Below are 25175 nucleotides of genomic sequence, written 5' to 3'. Positions count from 1 at the left end.
AGGGGACCGAGGAAACAGGACAGAGACAGGTAGATGGATGCGCATGTGTGTTCATTCCAGACCACAGTTAAGAAACTCAGTATAAGTCACAGCCCTTTTTCTGAGTGACTTTTGGCACTGCTGTATGAAACATCTGCCAGATCACAGATGCCACTGTCAAGTCAGGTTAGTAAAAGCCATGTTCTTTAGTTAAGCACAAAGAAAAAGAAGTAATAAAGGTATTCAAATGTGCTAACTGTAACAGGAAAGAATAGGTGAATTTGCATTTTGTGTTCCCTGGCCCCATATATTTCTCATTTAATTAAAAGAATTTGAGGAGATGAGTCTACACTTACCTGGCTACTATTTAGGATGATGAAGGCTAAGGAACATCCTAGAAAACAATATTTATTTGTGGTGGGAAAACAGCACATCTGAATGAAATAATAAACGAAAGAGCCATTACCAAAGTCAGAAGAAAGATTCCTGAAAGGTTCAGCTGCTTTAGTTACACCAAAAAGTAAACTGGGGACATGCACCCCAGAACTTACTTACCACAATATCCTCAGGGAACGTGTCTCTGCTGAAGGAGCCATCGTCAAACATGACCTCGTAGAAGGTCTGCGATGTCACAGCGATCACTCTGCAGCTATAGTACCGGGTGTTCCGGTGCTTTGTGATGACAGTCTGCCCCACAGAGATGCCCCTCTCGCCAGCCTTCAACTTCTAATGAGGGGTGGAGGCAGAAAAGAGAAAAGAAAGAGGAAAAAGAGAAAAGGACAGAAAATAAAAGAAATATTTTTTTTAAAAAAAAACAGTAATTGGCTTAGTAATATCATTTTTTATTTTTTAACTTTTTATTGGGGAATATTCTCAGACTTAAAAGTTGTAAGGATATGAATGGTACAAGAGCACCCATATATTCTTTGACCCTTTATCTATTCCTATTAGCATTTTACCATTTTCTTTATTTGCATATTATACTTCTATTTTATATATGTGTATATTTAAGTATTATATACAAATTGTGTGTGTGTGTGTGTGTGTGTGTGCGCGCACACGCCTGCATACTATCCCCTCACCACCAACCATTTGAGCTTTACTGGGCTTTTATTCATAAATACATCAGTGTGTGTTTTCTAAGAAGAGGTGTTCTCCTTTACATAACCACAGTTACATAACAGTTACAGTTACTAATGTTAGTATTTTTAACATCAACATGTCCGATCCTCTACAATGCATATTCCAATTTTGTCAACTGAGCCGAGACTCAGGGCCCCCGAGCCCCTGGTCCCCACACTCCAGTGCAGGACAGAGTCAAAGGTCAAACACTGTATTAGTCGTCACAGCTCCTGAGCCTCCCTTAATCTGGAACATTTTCCCAACCTTCCTCTGTCCTTTATGATAGTGATACTTTTGAAGGATACACTCCTCCCTCCCCCTGCTTTGTGAATAGAGCACTTGTCTGATGTTTCCTCGTGATCAGATCCAGGTTGTATGTTCCGGGCCAGAACCCCACACAGGTGATGCTGTGTTCCACTCAGGATGTCACATCTAGAGGCACATGCTGCTTGTCTGCCTCTCCATGGGGATGCGAATTTTTATCATGGTCAAAAGTATGGTCCAATTTCTCTACTTCATAATCACCCTTTTCTTCTATTACTAATAAGCAATCTGTGGGAGAACTTTAGCACCACACATATATCCTGCACACTTATGCTTGGATTTAACATCATGGATGAGCCTTGCCTGATCCAGCTTTACTATGAGGAAGGTGAGAACTGCAAATACTGCATTTCACTATGATATCTGTTCCTTTGTGACTGTTATTTTAACACTGGGTTTACCATCTTACAGAGACAGTGGTTTGGCTCTGAATCATAAGCTCTGCTTCTTTAGCTACATGATCTTGGAGATGTTACTTAGCCTTCCTCAGCCTCAGTTTGCTTATCTACAAAATGGGGATATTTATGTGGAAGGTCTGCTATAAAATAGGATGAAGTACATAAAATACCTAGACTCATAGGCAATTTGTTCTCAGCAAATGTGAAATGGCTTCATTTGGGGAAATGAAGAACATACCAGAGACCCGGTCAGTAAAACTCCTCCCTCCTTACTCAGCAATCAGTGTGTATGCCTGTGCAGCACTCTGATTTCACATGACAAAGCTTAATCCAGCTCCAAATCATCGCTGTCCTGCTCTTCACTGCATCCACTCCTGACTCTAACTCTTGTCATAGCACACAGCTATGGTCCTTAGGAAGGAAGGCATAGTGTGGTCTTCTCCCCACACTGCCCAGGCTCCCAGAGCCTTGTTTCTCTCTCACTTAAAGTCCTGGCCAAATGTCACTTTCATGTACTGTCCCTCCTATGACAGGGCACATCCACAGGACAGCACTAGGACCTATCTGTCTTTTTATCCATGGCATTCAGCAGGATGTGTACAACGCTGTTGCTGAATAATGAATGAATCATTCAATCAATGAACAAAAATGAATGAATGAACTATAAAGATGGGTGCAAACACATTTTCAAAATAAGGGAGAATTCGATTCATTCACTGTTTAGAAACTGGCAAAGTAAAAGCGAGTTTCAGGAAGACGCTCTCTTTCTGGGGGTAAGGAAGGATGTATGTCAGCAGTGGGAGGGAATGAAGGAGGTTTACGGTGAAATCCACAGCGTGTGGTAAGTGGAAGCAGCCAGTCAAGGGAAAGAAAAGTGATATAGACTTGACAAAGAAAAGGTTGACTCCAGACCACAACCATTTTCTTCCTACTTAGGACGTGAAATTTATGCAAATTGACTGGTTGGAAAGATGGCCAGCACACGTATTAAATATAGAGCCTTCATCTAAATAAAAATATTCATAAGCTTCAAGCATGACCGTTTTATGGGAAGTACTAAGGAAAATAGATTTTTTCATAGTGATATTTTGATAGGATTTCTGATTTGTTTTTGTAAGAAAAATTTATTGATAGGCACACCCCATAACTGATCATACATCCTCACAAGTATTTCCTGTCAGAAAAACCCATGAGTCTATTGATGTTAAGAATGTCATTTCTGATCAGGGAAGACAGATTTATGCAAGGGGCCTCCATCAGATTAAAGAAATGTCCATGGTATTTCGAAGATCTGTATGCAGGCTAAGACTGTGAAAGTCAAATTTTCTTTAATATGCACTAAGCAGAAATACCTGTTGTTGTTTTTATTTGTTTTTAACACAACTTCTTTCAAAGAAAAGCTAAAATCAGTCAGTTTCAGATGCTGGGGATATGAAAAAAATATTAAGTAAAAAAGTGTTCTAGAAATTCTACAAAACAAATGTTCAAAGAGCTCCTAAAAAATAATAACACATCTAGAGTTTCCAACACATGTCAATATACATGAGAATTAAATTCTCCCCCAACAACTCTGTGAAATAGTTATTTTCACTAAATAGATGAAGTAACTGAGATATAAAGTCAAGTGACTTTTCCAAGGTCTCCCAGTTGGTGACAGGCTGAAATGGGGCCCAGAAACAAGTTCTCTCCCATTACCAGTGCCTCAAATATCATCAACCAGGAGAGTAAATGTGGAAAGAAATCAGAGGAGAAATAAAACCAACCCAGAAATTAGACTGATGGTATTTAAGCAGTTTCTTAAAGAACTTTTATTTTCTTTTTCTTACTTTTTAAACTATGATTTATTGAGTATCTACCTCCTCTGTTCTACATACATTCTAAGGAACTTCTCATATAAAAATTCATTTAAGCCCGACCAATGTAGCTCAGTGACTGAGTGTCAGCCTATGAACCAGGAGGTCATGGTTCCATTCCCGGTCAGGGCACATGCCTGGGTTGCAGGCTGGATACCAAGTGGGGGGCATACAGGAGGCAACCGATCAATGATTCTTTCTCTCATCATTGATGTTTCTCTCTCTCTCCCTCCCTCCCTTTATATAAATATATAAATAAAAATATTTAAAAAGATTTTTTAAATTCATTTCATGTCCCAAGTATCTCACAGTATTGAAATAGCCACTAGGATTTGAAGCCTATCTCGTGATGAAAAATGCAGAAATAATTGCATATGCTCTCGGTTTCCACATATGCATACACATGACATGCACACACACACACTGCAGTTAAGTTGCAAAAATGCCCACCAATCTTCACGCTTCCCTTTTCCCACATCCTTGCAATGTGACTTTGCAGCTCCACCTATCAAGAGCTGAAGTCTATTTCCCCACCCTTTGATCTGGGGTAGCCTTGTAGCTTAGCCTGCTTTGGCCAATAGAAGACAGTAGAAGCAATAGTATGCCAACTCAAAGCCTTTTGCTCAAGAATCCTTGTACATTTCTGCTGTCTCGAAGGGGGTCCTAGATTCTGTGATGTGAACAAACTCAAGTTACTCTGCTGGCATATGAGAGATCACATTGACCAGAGCTAAGACCCTAGACATGTGAGAGAATCCATCCAAGAAAAGAACTGTTCTGCAGCTGACCATAGATGAATGAGGCAACCAGCCTGGAACAGAAGAACCACCCGCTGATCCCAGCCTAAACTATGACATACAGAATCACCAGCCAAAGAGTTGTCATTGCTTTAAGCCATTAAGTATTGTAATGGCTTGTAACACACACAGATAATATATAAAATAAATACTATGAAAAAATATACTAAACTGTATAACTCCAGGTAATAGAATTGTACTCATTTGTTTCTTTATGTACTTGTCTGTACTGTCATTATGTATTTCTTTAATAATTCTTGAAAACACTAAAATTAATAAAATACAAGAGTCCTTGCAAGTTTCTAATTCTTCAAATAGCAACCAATCCACAGTTAGATCTACTTAACTGAGATGCTAAAAAAAAAAAAAAAAAAGCTGAAGCCAAATTACTTAGTAAGACCATCTTCAATATGTATCTTCCAGTTCAGTAAATATGATATAAGGACTTGAGGAAATGAACATTTTGTAAAGTGGAATGATGCACAAATTTAATTTTAAAATTTCATCTGACTTATATCTCACATTGAGGCCAAATGGGATGTAACAAAAAAGGCACTTTTATTTTGTTCTTAATAATCATTACTAATTCCTAAGAAATGAATGTTGTTATAATAAAATGAATAGATTATTTTTCTATTGATTTTAGAGAGGTGAGGTGGGAGAAAGAAAGAAAGAAAGAAAGAGAGAGAGAGAGAGAGAGAGAGAGAGAGAGAGAGAGAGAGAGAGAGATCATTGTGAGAGAGAAACACCGATCAGTTGCCTCCTGTATGCTGGGGGTCAAATCCACAATATGGGTATTTTATGCTCCGGTTTGGGGCTATACTCATTTAAAATAACACGCACGCATACAAAAAGCCTCATTGTCTTTTTGAAACTCATTGCTATACCTGTCCTTCCCATCAAACTAAGCCACCTCTACAGGGCAACACCAATAATAAAAGCTAATTGTTTAGATGTAAAAGAGTTTTCTCTCCACTGATACCATGTTGCCTTCAATCAGGGTGGGCTTAAAAATTAAATGGGCCCTTATTACAAAGCTCTCTAACTTTCCTAAGATTCTAACCAATGTTGACATATATTTCCACACTTAAGAGAAAAGATGGCAAATCATCAATGATCACAACCTGAGTAGGGAGAAAAATATGTCCCTAATACTGGCTCATCAAAGGCATGCCAACATCCAACAGGCTGACTCCAGAACATTTATAGCAGTGCTGGCAAAACAGGATGGAAAAATCACCATTCCTTACCTGACAAGAACTTTACAGCAATAAACTCTGAGCCAGAGCCAAGAAAGAACTGGCAGGCACACAATGCAAAGAGGAAAAGCAATGCATGGATGGGCATGGAGTGGGAACATGGCATTTAAATAAGCAGTTCCTGGTGCTTATTACAAGCGAGGCACACTGCTAGGTGCAAAGGCTTAAAATAAAGGAGGGAGAGGGTCCAGTCTCTCAAAAGCTCATGGGCAGAAAGGCAGACAGACATGGCTGACCTCAGTGTAGGTATTAAGAGCGCCCAGGAAGGGGGAGGAAGGAGTCTTCCAGAGAAGGCTTCACCCCTGGGAACACCGGAGCCAGGTCTGAAAGAGCCAGGAAGCCCACATGCACAGCAGCAGGAAGGCCATTTGCAAGCAGAGTGGTCACCTGCGGGCCTGTGAACCCCGGCTCAGACTGATGTTTGTAACTGCATAAAATTAAGCACACAAGATTACAAAAGAAACAGATTATATTGAAAAAAACCCCACCAAATTTGTGGTTTAATACCTATGCTTCTATAATAATGTATTAAATACTAATGCCTAGTGACAATGATGACATGATTACTACTGCGAACAGGTCACAGAAACTGCTAGTGCCATTGCTGCCCATACTCAAAACTGACAGGATTGTGCAATTCTAGCTGAAATTTAGTGAAAGAAATTGTAATTTTTTCTCATCCCCTAACACAAATATTTCTTGATACTAAATTATAAATATATTATCATCTGAAATATTTAGACGTACAGCAGTCAATCTGTTAACAGCAATCATCTAGATAATGGTGCTTGTATACACTGTCCATAAAAGGATACGGTGGTGAAATGAAACTCAAAGAAGACACCTCTGTGACAGGTTAATTTATAGAAGCTGAAATGGGTAACTGACACAGGAATCTAACAAGTTCTGAGATTGGAATATGTACTATATTCTCAAATATAATTTATCCCAATGAATTTCTGACAGAGAGCAGTTAGTTCAATATGACCTCTATAGAGAGGGTTTAGAGGGAAAGATCCTGTGTGGTAGAAGGAAGGAAGATTCCTATGCTCTTATCCTATGCTCTAAGATTTCTAAAGTCTTATCCAAGATTTTGCAAGACTGATCTGTGTTTACACCGTAAATGAGGGTCACCCAATATCTGCTAAGATGTGCCATGGGCAGAGATGTCATCTTGAGAAAATCCGTGGCTGGGTTAACCATCTATATAATGTTACTGAAGGGCGTAAATCCAAATAAAACAGTCTACTCAGAGGCTCACAGAGCCAACAAAGCACGGGAGCTGAAGAAACAAAGCCAAGTTAACTTATCCCATGAACAGACAAAAAAGCACATTTCCATGTAGCCAAGGACCCTTCCACTTTCTCCACTTCATTATTTCTCCCTTACTTCTACAAATTAACAACCTTTGAGGTATTATTGTACCTTTTCAAGTATCCATCTTATAAAAATTTCTAGAGGGATCTGAGTAAATGCATTAATACAAACTGTTCTTTTACCAAATGAATGCAGCAGAGTCACTCCTCTAAACCTGTCCTGTAATAATGACAGCTTTCTTCATAAAATTACAAGAGCCTGGTAAAAATCTCCTACCCAGAAAAACCTAAAGCCCTGGGGCTTCGTGAAGAAATAATTGCTCCTACAGACAAATGCACATGCACACTCATAAAAATGTCACAAGTATTTAATTTTCTACATGTCTGCTTGTTCACGTGTACTTTTATTTCTCATGGGTTTTTACGTGCAAACATATAATAAGTGGGAAATAGTGGTAAGCAGTTTCCCAGCAGACTTAGGTCTTATTCACTTTAACATGTGTAGAAGTATAACAGACTGCACAAGAAAGTGGGGGGGGGGGGAACTAATTCTTTTCCATCTGAGTCATGAGCTCACCTCATGGTCTTGTTTGGGAGGTAAGTGAAGAGAACTAGAATGGGAGAACTGTGCTTCCCTGTGTTAATGTAGGAAAACTCTCACTAGGTAAACACCTCCTACTTTCTATTCTGAAGAATAAGAAACTTGCTTCATAAAGAGCAGAGAGGAAGCTCACAGCAGGTAGACTAGTGGAGCTGGAGGGCTGTGGCAGCATCCCACTACTAAGACGGAACCAGATGTGTGTTCCTAAGACACATTCACTCTCCTTAGTTGCTGGAGAACAGGTGAGTCTTCCCTGGATGCCTGCTCCAAGAAGCTCTGCCTTGGTATTTATATTTCAGGAGCCCTCGAGCTTCTGGTGTAGCAAGAGTGAAATTAGGGAAGAACTATAACTTCATAAAATCTCAATAATTTAAATAATTCTATGTGTATGTGTAGAAATTAACAAACTGATTCTAAAATTTATCTGAAAATGCAAAGCATCTAAAATACTCCAAACCATCTTGAAAAAATGTTGAAGAAATTACAATTTGGGGGAGATGAGGAGGGAAAGCATTTGTTCAATTATAAGATAATACAACAATTTTGTTTCACTATCTTGAATGAGACATTTTCAATAGGAGAAGCAAGGGGCATAGGGTATTACTATATGGTACTCTTGCCAACAATGTTTTTTGAATCTCAATTAAAGTTTGTGAATGGAATAAAAATAGCTAAAATAGATGCAAAATTTTTGTAAGGAAGTCAACCCAAAGCAAAACAGACTAATTAAATGGTTTAACAGTTTTTCTATGCCACCAAGAAGGAAGCCCAGGTAAATAATGAACCATGTAAGATAATCCAAGCCATAGTCTCCAGTTGGAAAAAATGCCAAAATAGCACAGTCTAAATGCTATGTGCTCTGGCTCTAATGACCTGGAAGTTCTGTAACTTCTAATGACTGTTGAACCCTTTGAAGTTCCATTTCATCATCTATAAAAAATAAATACAATCATAATACCTCCACACAAGGTTACTTACTGTGAGGCCCAAATGAGATAATGTATTATGTATGAAAATGCACAGAAACTATAAAGGCACTATACATGTTATTACTTGCATTTACTTTATCGACATTGATACACTGCTACCAACAAAGGAAATGGTCACCTTGAACAGGAAAGAAAAATAGGGTGGAACAGGTCTTTAGTGGTTCTATACCAGGGGTGGGCAAACTTTTTGACTCGAGGGCCACAATGGGTTCTTAAACTGGACCAGAGGGCCGGAACAAAAGCATGGATGGAGTGTTTGTGTGAACTAATATAAATTCAAAGTAAACATCATTACATAAAAGGGTACGGTCTTTTTTTTTTTTTTTTTTTTTTAGTTTTATTCATTTCAAATGGGCCAGATTCGGCCCGCGGGCCGTAGTTTGCCCACGGCTGTTCTATACAGACACACTACTTATGTAGGTGAGAGAGAGAGAGAGATTGATCAAGCATAAGCTTCCTGGTTTCTTTCAAAATTTCAGGAGAAATAACCAAAGGAATAGTGGAAGAAAAGTCAGCCAAAAGCTTTCTCCTGACCATCACAATGGCAGCAGCAGGAGGGCAGATTCTGCCCAGCTAGCTCATCATGTTAACCCAAAGAGAAAAAAACACAGTCTTTACAGTTCATTACTGACCAAGAAGGTAATGGCCATCTTTCAGTCTATCTAATGTTAATTAAATGCATGTATGGGCCTAGAGCTGTGATGGAGAGAAGTGTGTGGGGTTCCTGTAGAGGCAGGAGAGGAAAGGAAAGAACTGAGACTCTGTAGTTGTCACCCCTCTTTCCCGGTTTCATGCCTGCAGCCCCCTGTTCTCTCATTTCACCAAGGTTCATTTCTGGGTCCCTACAGCCTCAGCAAAAGCCACTTCTCAGTCTCTAGTAAGGATGCTGTGTTTTACTCCAAATATGTGATAAAGGAATATGTTAACAAATTTTAAGGTATAACTAAAAGTTACTGAATACAAGAGTTTTCAAATTCTCTGTTTTCTTCTAATTCCTCAGATGAATGGGAAAAGGCAGACAAACTTGACTAGAAGGTCTACCTAGTACTCAAGGAGAGAAACACAAAATGGGGAAAATAACTCAGGAGGGTATCCGAGGCCCACAAAGAGCGATCACTTCTCCCTGCCTCCTGCTCAGGCAAAAGCTGGGTGCTAGGTCAACCCAGAAATGGCTGAAAGAAAAATTAAGAGAATTTTTCTTTGAAGAATGTAGAAAGAGGAATTTCTTGTGTTTCTTTGGATTCCACTCTATAAATTCACTGTCCCGCTACACCTAGTGTGGGACAAGAAGACGAGAGGATGCATAATATCTCAGGATGAAAAGAAGCCAACTTCAGATAAGGAGTGATCAAGAAACTGCCCATTTTACCAGAAAAGAAAAGAAGGATTGATCTGCATGTGAGAAATGTGAGAGGGCAGGACAAAGAAATTGGGGTATCCCAGGCTGCCTGGCTGCCTGCCAACAGGCCTCTGGAGGCCTTTCTAGTTAATCTAGACTTTTATACATTAGCTTTATAGAGCATGGGCATAAAATGTCGACATAGAGAATGGTCTTTCAGATAGAAAAGTTGGAACTTACTTAATTGCCTTTTCTATTGCTTGCAGTTAACAATCTTAATAAGTTATACTTTTATTACATTTTGTCAGTATCTATGGATTTCACTATGACTATAGCATCTAATTACTGTTTTCTACCTGAAGGAATTGGAAATCCTGTTTCTTATGCTTTACAAGATGTTGGGATGTCAAATATCCTTTGCTGTCGTATGTCTGTTGATACATTCCATTTATATTTCTCCCTGTATTCATGGTGTTTGACTCTAACACCAATGTTAAAATATGGGATTAGTGTCACCACTTAGTTTTCTTAACAAGCTATCAGACAATAATGCATGCCTTAATTATTTTTTTAAAAAAAGAAGTATAATTTGCTGAAAATCTTAAAATGTCCTGGGAACTGAGAAATAGTAATGCTATGAAAAAGTGAAACACACATTCTCTACGAGGGAGGGAGAGAGAGAGAGAGAGAGAGAGAGAGAGAGAGAGAGAGAAAAGAGGGAGGGAGGGAGGGAGGGAGGGAAGGAAGAAGCAACCAAGTAAGTTGTGCTTGGAATGGAAGACTAGATTTCCCTCCGTATGTGTGGTCCTTGAACTTGCTGAGTATCAAGTGTGCCTTGTAAATATTCCTCAGGCAGGTGGCCCTCACAGTGGAGCCCCAGGTCTGCTGGCTCCACATCCCTTTGTAGGGGAATAACAGAGCCCAGTGGGAAGTACAGCTCTGCCGAGGCTCCTGATTCTGATGAGGGTCTCTTGTGATAAAGCCAAATACCTGCCTCAAGTCACAGATTTTTCTTGAAATATTTGTTTAAAAATCAGAATTTGTAGTTTTACAAGGCCAGAATAAAAAGTTAAAGTAAGACAGTCTACATTTTGTACAATATATTACACATTTATATTATATTATTATACCCTATATAATAACAGCCTAATAGGCTAAGTGTCCGGTCATCCATTCAACCAATCAAAGTGTAATATGATAATGATATGCTAAGGCCACTCAACTACTCGGTATGATGTGCACTGCCCACCAGGGAGCAGACAATCAACTAGTCAACCAGTTGCTATGACATGCACTGACCACCAGGGGGCAGACACTCTGACCAGTAGGTCAGCTTGCTGCTGGGGTCCGGCCAATTGGGACTGAGTGAGACAGGCCAGGAACGCCCTGGAGCCCTCCCTCAACCTCTCCCCAGTTGTCCAACCTCCCACGTCCCTCCCCAGCCCCGATTGTGCACCAGTGGGGTCTCTTGGCTTGGCCTGCTCCCTCTCATAATTTGGAACCCCTCAGGGGATGTCAGGGAGCCAGTTTCGGCCCAATCCCACAGGCCAGGCAGAGGGACCCCACTGGTGCACAAATTTGCGCACTGGGCCTCTAGTCTATTACATTTATATCTATATATATAAAAGCTTAAGAGATCAAACAACCGATCAACTGATCATTATGAAGCGCACTGACCATCAGGGGGCAGACACTCAATGCAGGAGCTGCCCCCTGGTGATCAGTGCGCTCCCACAGTGGGAGTGCCGCTTGGCTAAACGACCCGTCCAGGTGGCCCACCATCCCAGCAGCAGCCACTCACTCCCTCGGTAGTCCTGCAGGTCTAATCTCCGGAGAACGGGTCAGGCACTGACGAACTGGTGCCGCCAGCATGATCCTGACAGCGCCCCTGGCCTCCTGGAAGCAGGCCTTGGGCACTGCGGCCACTTCCCCTCCCTAGACGCTCCGCAAGGAAGAAACAATATAAAAGCGGCTGCCAGATGGCTCCCAACAACCAGTGTAAACGTCAGCAGGATGGATCCGGATCTGGATCCCAGGTGGGCAAGGGTGTTCTACCGCCGGCCCGGAAGGCCGATCGCATCCCAGTTCCCCCCACCCCGACCCACCTCGGATCAGGCACCAGACGCAGTGTGAGCCTCTCCTGATCAGGACTGACTGGGTGGGAGCCCGCAGCAAGTGCAGTGGGGCTGGGATAGGCAGGAGTGGCAGGAAGCATTGGACTGCCAGTTTCGGCCCAATCCCCGTAGGCCACACCGGGGGACCCCACCCATGCACAAATTCATACACCGGGCCTCTAGTTACACTATAATACAGTACACACTTGAAATACATTATTTTTTTCTCCAAACAGATTAAAGGATAAGAAATCAGAGTCTGGTGAAATGCTGTATTTAAAGACAAAGATAATATTCTGAGTCACCTGGGAACTGACTGCTTTCTGCTCCCAAATAGGTATGTGGCCTTGGCCTGTGCCTGATGCAAGAGCCAACTACTTGCAAAACTTTCCTTAAATGGTAAGGCCTAGATGGTTAAGAGTAAATTTTTCCAGAATGAAGGTGTAAACCCCTAATATAGAGCAAGAGTATGGTAGCAAAGCACAGCTTCCACTCAGATCCCGTAGCAGCCAACCCCGGGCCACCCAGGGCACTCCGCCTCTGCTCTGCCTGCGGGGTCTCCACATTCTGATCAGTTTCTGTATCCTTGGCTGATTAACATTGGAATCTGCAATGGAGGCATCTGTTTTCTCTTGCCACAAATTCAATACCCCTTGAAACACTGTAGCATCAGAAATGGGCCTGGACCGCTGCAGCTGGTGCCCAGATGGGGACTGGCACAAAAACCCATACCAAGACACCAGGCTTTGAAAGGAATCGGGAAAAGAGGGAAGGGTGGAAGGCGTGGCTGAAGATGGCTCAAAGGAGGTCGAAGAGCCTCTGGCCCGGGCTGTGAGGTTACTGTGAGAACCTTCTGGGGACAGTGTCCTGGACCTTCTCCTGCGTCCCCCACAGCCAGGCCTGTGACGGAACAGCCAAGACCCCACAGAAGGCAGGACAGCCCACAGTGAGACTCTCTGGCTCTCTCTAACTACACTGACTAAAAGGGCAAGAACAATGGGCCCCAACGGGAACTGAGCCCAGTGCACGGGGATGTGCTGCGGATCCACTCAAGCCTGTTCTACTGACAGGAAGCATGGGGAGAAAGGCTCTAGGGTCCCTGACCCAGCCCGCCTGTGGAAAACACTACAGGAGGGGAAGTAAAAAAGGAAAACAAGGCATATTAAATAGAGTGCAGAAGTTTAAAATGGGATGCACTTAATTATCTCAATAAAATTTAGAAAAACACTATCTTCACTAATTTTACCTGATTCTTTACCTGATAAAGTAAGCAAGGAAAAGACTGGTTCCAGATGTAAATATTCAAAAATGCCTGTGCTAAAAATTTTCCTCCCAGGCAAGGCAGGCCTTAACTTTCATTATCTGGCACAAATGGATTGAGATCTCAACAAACCACTTCTATTGATAACAAGGTGAAGGATTTCTTCTCTTTTTAAAATGTATGTTTAATTTAAAAAGATTGATCAGATTCATGCCTGAGTCACTATAATATTTTTTTCTTAATCCTTGCTAAGAATTTTTTACCCCAGACTTTGCTTTAATCAGAATTCTCTCTGTTTTTCAATATCAGTACAAATTCAGCAGGGTATCTGGAAAATAACTTATGTGGAAGAAACAACCCACATACAAATAGCAGATCAATATACACAAGTCTGATCAGAGAATAGTTGGTCATATCAGTTTTACTAAACAGAATGGAAGTTAGCAAAATCTAAATCATTATAGGAAAAGTAACCACCACCAAAACAATTCCACTGCCGGCTAAACACAAAGAAGCCGAGATCTGGAGACGGGAAGAGAGTTTGTGGAAATGGCACCATTCTTATCATTGTTAGATGAGTGCGAGCTAAATTATGGTTCTCTTTCTAAAAAGTATGGAAGAGAAACTAAAAGGGGACATATTCAAGCCATGGGATTGAGCTCCAAACTAAAGGAGGTAAAATAAAAAGGGAAAGAAAGGATGGAATCATCGCATAGCTGCACTGGATGGGTCAACCCTCTGAAGCCACGGCAAGCTCACTGGCATTAGAAGGCCACACTGAAAGCAGATAAAACTCTCACATGTGATTAGTTCTCATTATCTGGTTGTCTCTTGGAGACTTCCCTTCCCCCTCCCACACCTGATTAGTTACTAAGGCCTGTGAGTCTACCTCCAACAGGGCTCTAGAACCAAGGTGCTTCTCCTCACCCCTGACATGGCCACTTGGAAATCCAGTTCCCCTTCTCCTATCACCTGCAACAGGGCATCACCTCCCCACTAGCTTTCCTGCTTCTTCTCATCTCTTCTGCTCTGTGTCAAGAGAGACCTACCACTCTCCTGCACATGTGCACACCCCTATGGTGGACCTGTGATGATTAAAATGAAAATGATTATCTGTGAACTTTCGTTACATACTTCTTTCTACCTTTAAGAATATGAAAGCTACCTATTTTTTCAAATAGTATTTTTTTTAAATTACAGAATGTGCTTACTGTTTAATGAAAGAGTACATGAATTTTTTATAACATTGTGCACCATTATATTTTACACCCAAAGCTCAGTAACATTGAATAAGCCAGTATATTTAAAATAATTTGTGCCCTAGCTGGATTTGCTCAGTGGATACAGCGTCGGCCTGCAGACTGAAGGGTCCCAGGTTTGATTCCGGTCAAGGGCACATGCCTGGGTTGTGGGCTCGATCCCCAGTAGGGGGCGTGCAGGAGGCAGCCAATCAATGATTTTCTCTCATCATTGATGTTTTTATCTCTCTCTCCCTGTCCCTTCTTCTCTGAAGTCCATTAAAAATATATTAAAAATAAAATAATTTATGGTATTAAAGGAAAACTAGAATTTGCCTTAAAATGGTCTTTTTGATGCAAAATGCAAATAACTGCAAGAAACAAAAAAAAAGGAAGGTGGGGTAAAAAATGAGTAAAAATGGAGGTCCTATTGAAGTAACTATAGCTTTATACTTCATTTCACCCAAATTGTACAAGCATCCTCTATTCTGGAAAAAGACAGGGTTAGGGTGCCAAGTCAGCTTGGTGTTAATAGTACTCACTGCTATGATTCAGCAATTGCTCATTACTCCCAAAGAGCAATGGCTGAGGATGTAGGCAAACCATAGTTCTGACTCTCGGGAGCATATGCCCTAGCATTCAAGTTTACACAAGGAGAAATACGTGAGTAAATTTGGACTTCTTTATGCTTGAAAAGGAAAGAACGTTGAATGCAACAGAGGCAATCACAATGCTCCTCCCTGGAGCTGCTGTCACACATTTAGGGGAGGACTCCATGCTTGGAGTCTAACTGAAGAATACTGAGTAAATAAGAGCTAGCGGGAATATATTTTCAGAAATCCTGTGCTCATCGTGCTTCCCACTAGAGAACTTTGCAGAGGCAATTTACAAACATTAAAATTCTTCCCTCATAAGAAAAAATTGCCACATGTGATGTTACAAATTATGTGATGTTTTCCCTGCCCTTACAAAGCATACCATGCTCAAAGGGAAGAATAGAGAGTAGTTTCTAAATCACCTCAACATTAAATATTTTCTTTTTCATCATCATTTATGGAACATTAGTAACATAAACTGACTGAACCACCACACACATCATGCTTCTTCAGAGGAACAAGGTCCTGATTAAACACCTGGATCTCTTTAATAGCAATGGCAATATAATCATCAGTAACCACAGAACTTTAGAATATTAAAATGGCAATGTATGATCCCACCATTCGAGGTTTGAGGTTTGGAATGCATTCACATACCAGCACCTGCCACTCATTAACTGAATCTATTTGGGCAAGGAACTGAGCTTCTCTGAATTTAGGTTTCTTATCCCAGTTCCCACAGGATTATAGCACCGAAACCAGCAGTAGTAGTGGTCGTCGTAAAAAGGGAAAGCAGTGATACCACTTCCATTGTCTGAGAGCTTACTCTGTGCTGTGGTCTAAAAGCACATGGGGAGGTACGCAGCCATTGTTTGTATGGCAGGAAGCTGTGGCACAGACAGAAACCTGCATAAGGTGCACGTGTGTTCCCATTGGCAGAATCAAGGTGTGAACATCAACTGCTCTGACTCCAGAGGTCATGACCTCATTTACATCTCAAGATGCATCCCCCCGTGACATCTAATGAGGTAATGCTACTAACTGGACATTGTAAATAGCAAAGCACCAGAGTGATGCAACATGGTAACACTGGAACAACCCATAGAGTAAGTCCCAACCCACAGACATTAAGAATCTCTCAAGACACCCATGGAAGTTGCTGGAATTGTTAAAAAAAAAAAAAAAAATTGGGAGACTTGTGTGGGTCACGGATCCCCAAGCCCATGATGATGACTTGGCAGGCTGCTCACAGGAGGTTACTAGAGACATAGGACAAGCACGTTAGGCTGCAACTAGTCTGTGGCCAAGCCTCCCAGGAATAACAACAGGCAGCAAGTTAGTGAAGCTGAGCTTGGATACAACGCTTTAGCCTCCTCACTGGCAACTGAAAACAATTACGGTGAACTGGAAAGATAAGAGGAACACAGCAACTCTCTCTACATTGTCGTAACATTTCTAAGCATTTAAAACAGAGGAAAGACTCCACTCACTCAGGACAGGTAAACAACTATAGTTAAATTCACACGCTATTGGTTGTAAACACTCTTTCCCCAGAAATAGGTACTGTCCTGAGTGAGATGGTCAAGGCAGAAGAAATTGATCTTTAAACTTCTCTTCAACATTTCCGCTTTACTGAGACTGCCATCACCCCTCCCAGGGCCTCATGCTTCGCTTAGTTTATCCCATCTCAGGCAGCGAGGCCTCCAATGTGCATGACCACCCCTCTCGCTGTACTGTGTTGCTCTCTTTGTTTCTTCTAGAAGAGATGAAATAAACCCCGAAGGCCAGAGTGTATAGTTGTGTAGATTAAGCACTACATAATCTAAGGTGGAGTAAGGGCTCTCACATCACTCCGTCCCAGAAATGGTCTCACCCTCACCCTGAATACTGCAGTGCACAACCTGCATAACATTCAGCAGCCCTGAACACAAATCCAAAACCAGAACAGGCATAGTGAGTTTCACCTGTTCATTCATTCATTCATTCACTCATTCAACTCAATAAACATGTATGTGTGTAACATGCACCAGACACTGACTGGTCCTGGGCAAATACGAGTAAATAATATTGTACAATCCCTGCCCTCCAGAAACCCACACCTCAAGTCTAGACATGTCAACAATGAATAACATTACAAGGTAGAACATGCTGGCCTAGGAGGGAATTCATACACAGTCTTGGCACCTGGGAAGGGAGAGCAGGCCTTACCATATTTGGGTTGGCCTTATGTCGAAAGCACGTGATGTTCACCACATATGGCCAATCATCAGGCTCCATCAGCACCCCTGCGGCATGAGCACATGTGACATGGAAGGAGACCGGGCAGCGGCCGTAGGAACACTGGATGCAGGCTCCAGAGACCTTCTTAACCCGGTATCTGCAGAAGATGCATTTCTGGAGAGTTAAAACAAAGAAGAGCATCACTTCACTCTGTTAACAGCCAATTTCTACACTTCACAGAATAATAGCTATTAGAGATGAAGAAAACTCATTACATCAACAAGCCCTGACCCTCCAGGGGCCCAAGTAGTGACAGCAACACTTTCAAGAAAACATACTGCTTTGGTCACATACTCCCAAACATGTTGAAATACTTCTTGTGGTTAGGAAAAGCCAAACCCTTCTGTACATGGTTCTCCAGGAGCAGAGCTGAGGGAAGGCCCAAGAGTGCGCCCATGAAAGCTGAAGCTACTTCTCCTGTATTTCCTGCATGGCAGACCTTTTTGTACATCAAGAGATAGAATGTAGGTTTGGAGGACAGGCACACACTCGCCTGAATTAGATGAGGTCTTCAAAAGTGCCCAAATAGCACACAGATGAACTAAGTTTTCCATTTGCAAGAAAATGTAAGTGTGTTAAATGGTCCAATGTGGAAACTTTGGGTTCAAGTGTTTAATAATCCAAATCCTAACCCTTCATGACTGACAAAAAAATACCTCCCAAAGTGAGAAAATTGAAAATCATCCCAAAGGGCATAATTTTGTTGAATATCTATAACTGACTAAGCCTGGGGAAGAATGAAAATAAAAACAGCAATAATGATTACTACAATCTGAAAATTAAATTGCATACAATTAGCACTAAACATCATCAGTACAATTCTTATGAGAGATGGGAAAAATAAAACAGCTTCACTAAATGTAAGATCTGTGAACCAATACTTGGGTTAGGAAAAAATACTGATCGTAGAACAACATAGGTTAGGTTCAAAAAAAGAAACAGAATGATCAAAACGCTCAACTTTTCATTCCTAAGGATAAAAAAGGCCTGCAATCTGATCAAATGCTAGAGTAACTGTTCTTCTTTTATAGGTACATTTTCCTTCCTGGGACAAAAAAAAAAAAAAAAAGGTACTTAAACTCAATGCCTTTTGGGGACTGTAATATTTTATCACAGAGCTGCAAGAATCAATGTGCACTTAACTTCTAACTCTTCTTTGCCTTCACATCTAATCAGCCACTTCAGTCTTATAGATTCTGTACCTTAATCTTGCTTTGATCTCTCTCTGCCCATCTATACCAACTGCCACTGCCTCTGCCTCTGCCCATGGTGTCTTGCCCAGCATAGTAATGGCCTCCTAACTGGTCTCTCCCTCTTCTATTTCATTCCATTTCAATTCATCTTCTCCAGGCCTGTCAGAGTGATGTCTTTACAACATAAATCCTATGTCACCCCCAGTGTAATGTTCTTCAATGGCATCTCCTTATCTCCAAGACATTCTAGAAAAAAAGGAACAGTATGAGATGGAAGAGGAAAGCTTATAAAAGGACCTTCATGGTCTGTCTGAGCAGTATTCTCTCTCAATTGTCCGCATAAGAGTCCTGCATCCCGGGCATTTATCGGATCCTCCTATACATCTGGATTTAATGTACAATTTAAAAAAATCTAAGTGGTAAGAGGGGTAAGTATGTGGCTTAGCTAATTAAGAAATTACAGAAATAGAGAGAGAACACACCACAGAACTAAACAAGACCCATTATAATATGAATAAAAGCATTATTTAGTATCTTAATATATTTTTTATATCAGTTTCAATACATTATTAGTAATTCTTGGTATGCTGGTATCTTTTGGACAATACTAATCATTTGAAATGTGATGACAGATATATTAGCAAAACTCATACCTGGAGCCCCAGGCATAATCAGACAATCTTTAAGAGCCTAATCACAGAGGTCAGCATTTGATAAGTTCAGGTAGTAACAGATGTATAAAATGAGAACTTGTTTCCTATTTTCTTAATTAAACAGGACTTAGGAGTGGGAAAGAGTATTATGACTTAACTAATTAATGAATTAGTAACTCTCAGCCTCCTCCACCATCACCTCCTTATTAAACAGAGGCCTTCCAGAAAGGGTGGAGACAGAAAGAATACACTTAAGCCCAGGAGGATCCAATGCTTGGAATCTAGTAAGGGAAGTGCCTCCTTTCCTAGGAAGACCAGAGGTGGTCATTTCTGAGGATAAAACCTGGATCCTTAGAAAGTTGACCTAACTATAGACTAGCAATTTTTCAACCGATGTGCCACAAGAATTTTAAAAACATGAAATACCTGACCCTTTAGTCCGGGGCACTGACTTCTTTTCCCTTAGACCAGTGGCTCTCAACCTTCCTAATGCCACAACCCTTTAATACAGTTCCTCATGTTGTGGTGACCCCCAACCATAAAATTATTTTCGTTGATACTTCATAACTGTAATTTTGCTACTGTTATGAATCTGATATGCAGGATGTATTTTCATTGTTACAAATTGAGCATAATTGAAGCATAGAGATTAATCACAAAGACAATATGTAATTATATATTGTGAAATATTTATTTCTAATTACAAGTCTACTTCTGTATTTAGACTTCATAACCAACAAGCTGGAAAACCCTGTTTCACAAAGATATGTTGTTGGAAATGGAAGAAGAAGGCGCACACAGTCTCATACAGAACAGGATATGACTGCAAACACTTGATCCAGAATTTTGTAACTGGCATTGTAGAGAAATCAGTTCTCACTGCATTGTTGTTAATAAGTTCAATGAACAACTCTTGTGCTGTCTCAGAGACATCTTCAACTTTGACTGTGAATGGGCTTCTGGCAAGTGCAAATGGGGTGTCAGGTAGATTTGGAAAGTACGATGAAATTTCATCTGCAAGCATGTGCAAGTGTTCTTTCACAGAAATTATCATTGTAATCCTTTTGTCTGGTTCAATGTCATGTTCCTCAAAGAAAGCAGATAAGGCAGGCAACATGTAAATTTTATTTTCATCCAATTTTTTTTTGCCAAAGCTGAAGTTTCATTTAGAATGATCGGATCTTTTCAGACAAATAGAGGCATGTTGCATTTGGTCCTTGCAGTGATAAATTTAACTCATTCAAGATGGCAAAGATGTCAACCAAGTAAGCTACTTTCTGGAGTTCACTTTTATTGCCAAAAAGTGCTTCGAACTGTGGTCTTGCTTGCTGATTAAAAAACGTTTTGAATTCATCAGGAAGCTCAAAAACATGTTTTAAAAATTTTCCTCTCGACAACCATCTCACTTCAATGTGAAATAGCACAGCACTGTTCGGCGCATCCAACTCATTGCACAGTTGCAAAAACAGTCGACTGTTTAAAGTGCTAGCCTTTACAAAATTGACACAACTTATGACGCTTTTCATTACTTCTTGTAACTCTTATGGCAGTGTCTTCATTGCTAATATTTGCCGATGAATCATACAGTGAGTTCCGATGACTTTTAGTCACTCATTCAGTACCAAACGTTGAAATCCAGATCGACATGCTATCATAACTGGAGCACCATCTGTGCAAACACCACAAACCTTTTCCCAAGAGATCTTATGCTCTTTCAGAAATGAACCAACTGTGTCAAATACATCACGTGCAGTAGTTGTCGTTTCAAGAGGTTTGCAAAAAAGAAACTCATCTTTAAAGTCGCCATCATTAATATACCTCACGTAAACCAGTAACTGTGAACAGTTTGCAATGTTTGTAGATTCATCAAGCTGATACTAAATATTGGAAGTGGAGCAGATTTAATTTCCTGGATAACCTGATTAAGAATATCAGCAGACATGTCATCTATTCTTCAGCGGACAGTGTCGTTAGAGAAGGAAATTGCATTCAATTTCGTAACAAATTCGTCTCCAATCATAACTCGAACAATGTCTTTGGCCACTGGCAACAGTAAATCCTCAGCAATGGTTTCAGGTTTCATAGCTCTGGCGATTCTGAGTGCCACCAAATATGAAGCTTCAACGGCTGCTACGTTTTGTTTGTGGTACTTGTCACCAGTGTCAAGTCTGGCTTTCTTGAGTCCATCAGGTTTGCTTCTAAAATAGTTGGTTTCCTTGCCAGCAAAGCTCGGATGCTTGCTATCAAAATGGCGTTTTAGTTTGTTCGGCTCCATAGATTCGGCTGATAGAACTTCACAACAAATAACACATTGTGGTTTCTCAATTCCTACTGTAATTATTGAGGTAAAACCATACTGTAAAAAACCCTCACTATATTTTCTTTTCTTAACGTTCTTCTCTACACAATCCATTGTCATGGGATGGTTTGCTAATAAAAATAATATATAACTTTAATAATAGCTTTAATAATACAAAAGAAGATACATGGAATAGTTCAGTCAATACAGTTCATTAAAGTTTCCTATGATTTACCATTCTGTGTTGTTTTTTTTATATACCTGTTACTATCACAAGGGGGCAGTATTCACATCAACCACAGCTGAATATAAAAAGACCGATCAGCATCCAGATTAAGTTCCCATGGTACAGATATTTTTTTTTTTTTGCAGCAGTTGATGATTTTACAGTACATGATTTTACATTTACCCAGTAATTATAATTCATGAAGTGTCGTTTTACCTCCAATACTGCTGCTTTCTACACAGCAGCTGCTCTCTACACAGTAGCTGCTCTCTACACATGTGTGACTGGCCCGAATAAGTACATTATGGTGCCAACCCTGTCACATACACCTGTATTTGTGCGGAGTGTATGTGATGGGGTTGGCACGATGATGTCATCACGCCGGGTACTCATATGTGGGCGTATCTGCACGTGGGCGGACCTGCCTGGAGACGGACAGAGGAGCGGTGTCTCGGTTCCTAAGACCATCGAAAATATGTGTTTTCGATGGTCTTAGGCAACCCCTGTGAAAGGGTCGTTTTAGTTTGTTTGGCTCCATAGATTCGGCTGATAGAACTTCACAACAAATAACACATTGCGGTTTCTCAATTCCTGCTGTAATTATTGAGGTAAAACCATACTGTAAAACCCAAAGGGGTCACGACCCACAGGTTGAGAACCACTGCCTTAGACTGTCAAATAAAAAAATGACAATAGCCAACACAACAAAAAGCCATCCGGTGTGAATGAATCAAAATTCTAACTATATTTTTGTCAGATTGGCAAAAAATACACTTTTTTGGTGTGCTGAATTTTAGTAATTAGTTTATGTGTGCACGAGATGAAAAAGGTTGAAAATTGCTGCTATAACTACATAACTCAATACTTTGGAAGATGTTTATTCAGAGGGTTGAGAAGTTTGACTTAAACATCAAATAGGTTCCTGCTGAGATAGAGAACTACACAAAATCCAGGGGAAGCTATTCTGTGCCCTGCAGGATAGTTTCTGTGGTACATACAGTAAGTCCCCAATTAATGCTGTTGATAGGTTCTGGGACTTTAAGCAAAAGGATGTATAATGAAACCGATTTTACCATAGGCCAGCCGTGGGCAAACTACAGCCCGCGGGCCAGATCCGGCCCGTTTGAAATGAATAAAACTAAAAAAAAAAAAAAAAAAAAAAGACCGTACCCTTTTATGTAATGATGTTTACTTTGAATTTATATTAGTTCACACAAACACTCCATCCATGCTTTTGTTCCAGTCCAGTTTAAGAACCCATTGTGGCCCTCGAGTCAAAAAGTTTGCCCACCCCTGCCATAGGCTAACAGATGTAAACAAGAGTTCTTTTTTTTTAATTGTTTACAGTATTACATATGTTTCTTCCCCACCCCACCACCACTGCCGACCTCCCCACCACTCCTACCCCCGAGGCAAGCCCCCACCTCTGTGTCCATTGGTTATGCTAATATGCATGCATACAAGTCCTTTGATTGATCTCTAATTCCTCCCTCTCTCCCCCATCCCCTGCCATTTGTCTCTGGATTTTTGTTCATCAGTTTATTTTGATCATTATATCCCATATATGAGAGAGATCATGTGATATTTATCTTTCTCTGGCTTATTTTGCTTAGCATACATAATGCTCTCCAGTTCCATCCATGCTGTTGCAAATGGTAAAAGTTCCTTCTTTTTTATAGAGGCATAGTATTCCATTGTGTAGATAGATGTATTACAGTTTTTTTTAATCCACTCATCAGCTAATGGGCACTTAGGCTGTTTCCAAATCTTAGCTACTGTAAATTATGTTGCTATGAACATAGGGTTGCGTATATCCTTTCTGATTGGTGTTTCTGGTTCCTTGGTTAAGAGTTAAGTTCTTACAGCAAAGATTCCTGGAGCAAGAAGAGCCAAGCATAATAAAGGAGAGAGGCTGCCATCTCAGTTGTTTCTCAAAGAAACAACTTTAAATGGAATGACATCTTATTTGAGGACTTGCTGTATTCCAAGCCCCATGATCACTTACTGAACCAGCTCTCTGCCCCAGTTGAAGATCTGTGCAATCTGACAGCTACACATGTCTGGGCTGCACAGTTTAATTCAATAAGGCAAAGAGTAAGAAAATAAGACACTTTTTAAGAAGGTTACAGTGGAATAAGCGCTGTGAAAGAATTAAGGACAAGACACTCTGTGGAACTAGAATGGCTGCTGCAATGCGTTATGCTTAGGGGCAACATTGGGAAGAAGGCTTTAAAGAAACACAGTGACTGACTGGCTCAGTCAGCCGCTGCTACCATCCCTCCAGCCCCAAAGCCTAAATAAAGATATAGGAAAAGGAATGAACACAGAACAAGAAAGGGTGTATCTAACTCCAAGAAGCAGACCCCCACCAAAAAGCTATTAGTAGTTATCTCTAAGGAGGCAGTTCTTGTAAAACCAATGCCAAGAGTGGGAGCCAATACCTAGAAGACAAACTGCCTGTCGGGCCCAGCCCCATGTACCACCCTATCCCCAATCATCAGCAGCACGTGAGACAACCTGATTTGATCTGAATCCAAGTCCTGTGTCCAACCCGACATTCAACAAGGCAAGTGGGCTCTCATTGGGCTGCAGAAAGAACAAGCACACCCAAGATATGCAACTAAAATACTAATAGATACTTCAAAAATCACAAACTTTGGGGGAAAACCGATGTCATAAAAGAGAGGTGCCATAATTAATAAGCAGAAGAATATCTGACTTCAGGAGCCAGTTTAGGGGAACAAGAGTTTAAAAGAGGTACAGATTATGATAGAGATTCTAAAATATATCCCATCAATTTAAAAAAACAACTCTACAGCTACCTCTACGAATTTAAAAAATATGCCCTAGCCGGCTTGGCTCAGCGGATAGAGCGTCGGCCTGCAGACTGAAGGGTCCCAGGTTCGATTCAGACCAAGGGCACATGCCTGGGTTTCGGGCTCGATCCCCAGTAGGGGGTGTGCAGGAGGCAGCCAATCAATGATTCTCTGTCATCATTGATGTTTCTATCTCTCTCTCCTTCTCCCTTCCTCTCTGAAATCAATAACGAAATATATATTTTTTAAAAAAAATAATTTAAAAAATATTATTATAAAAAATTCAAGATGTGCTGAATAGTGGAATGGATCCCACTGGAGATCAAATTAGCAACTGGAAGATGGAGCCTAGAGATTGTACACAAAAGGATTATCAAAAAGAAGAAAAATGGAACACAAATGCTAAACCGTACGCAGAAGCAAGCCAGATGTTCTATCTCTTAAAAGGCATTCCACAAGAAAAGAAAAAGAGAAAAGAACAGAAAATTCCCAGACCTGAAAAAGGTCTAAGATGTAAGACTG

General features: G+C 40.7%; 1 protein-coding gene across 9 annotated transcripts in view; it reads right to left on the bottom strand.

The window, feature by feature from the left end:
- KDM4C (lysine demethylase 4C) overlaps nt 1–25175 on the bottom strand; it is a 335140-nt gene that overhangs the window by 31633 nt on the left and 278332 nt on the right. For 8 of the 9 annotated variants that reach the window (XM_036331119.1, XM_036331121.1, XM_036331122.1 and 5 more), the window contains 2 exons: nt 17395–17580; nt 535–705 (listed from right to left, as the gene is read on the bottom strand). In XM_036331119.1, the coding sequence (XP_036187012.1) occupies nt 535–705; nt 17395–17580 (357 nt within the window). Of the gene's footprint in view, nt 1–534; nt 706–17394; nt 17581–25175 lie in introns of those variants that run through there. The other variant, XR_004971309.1, reaches the window with a different exon arrangement.

This window comes from Myotis myotis, unplaced genomic scaffold (genome assembly GCF_014108235.1).
Source record: "Myotis myotis isolate mMyoMyo1 unplaced genomic scaffold, mMyoMyo1.p scaffold_m19_p_12, whole genome shotgun sequence".
In the NCBI taxonomy this organism is placed as follows: Eukaryota; Metazoa; Chordata; class Mammalia; order Chiroptera; family Vespertilionidae; genus Myotis; species Myotis myotis.
The sequence above is the reverse complement of the archived record's forward strand: the minus strand, read 5'-3'. Positions and strand labels throughout refer to the sequence as shown.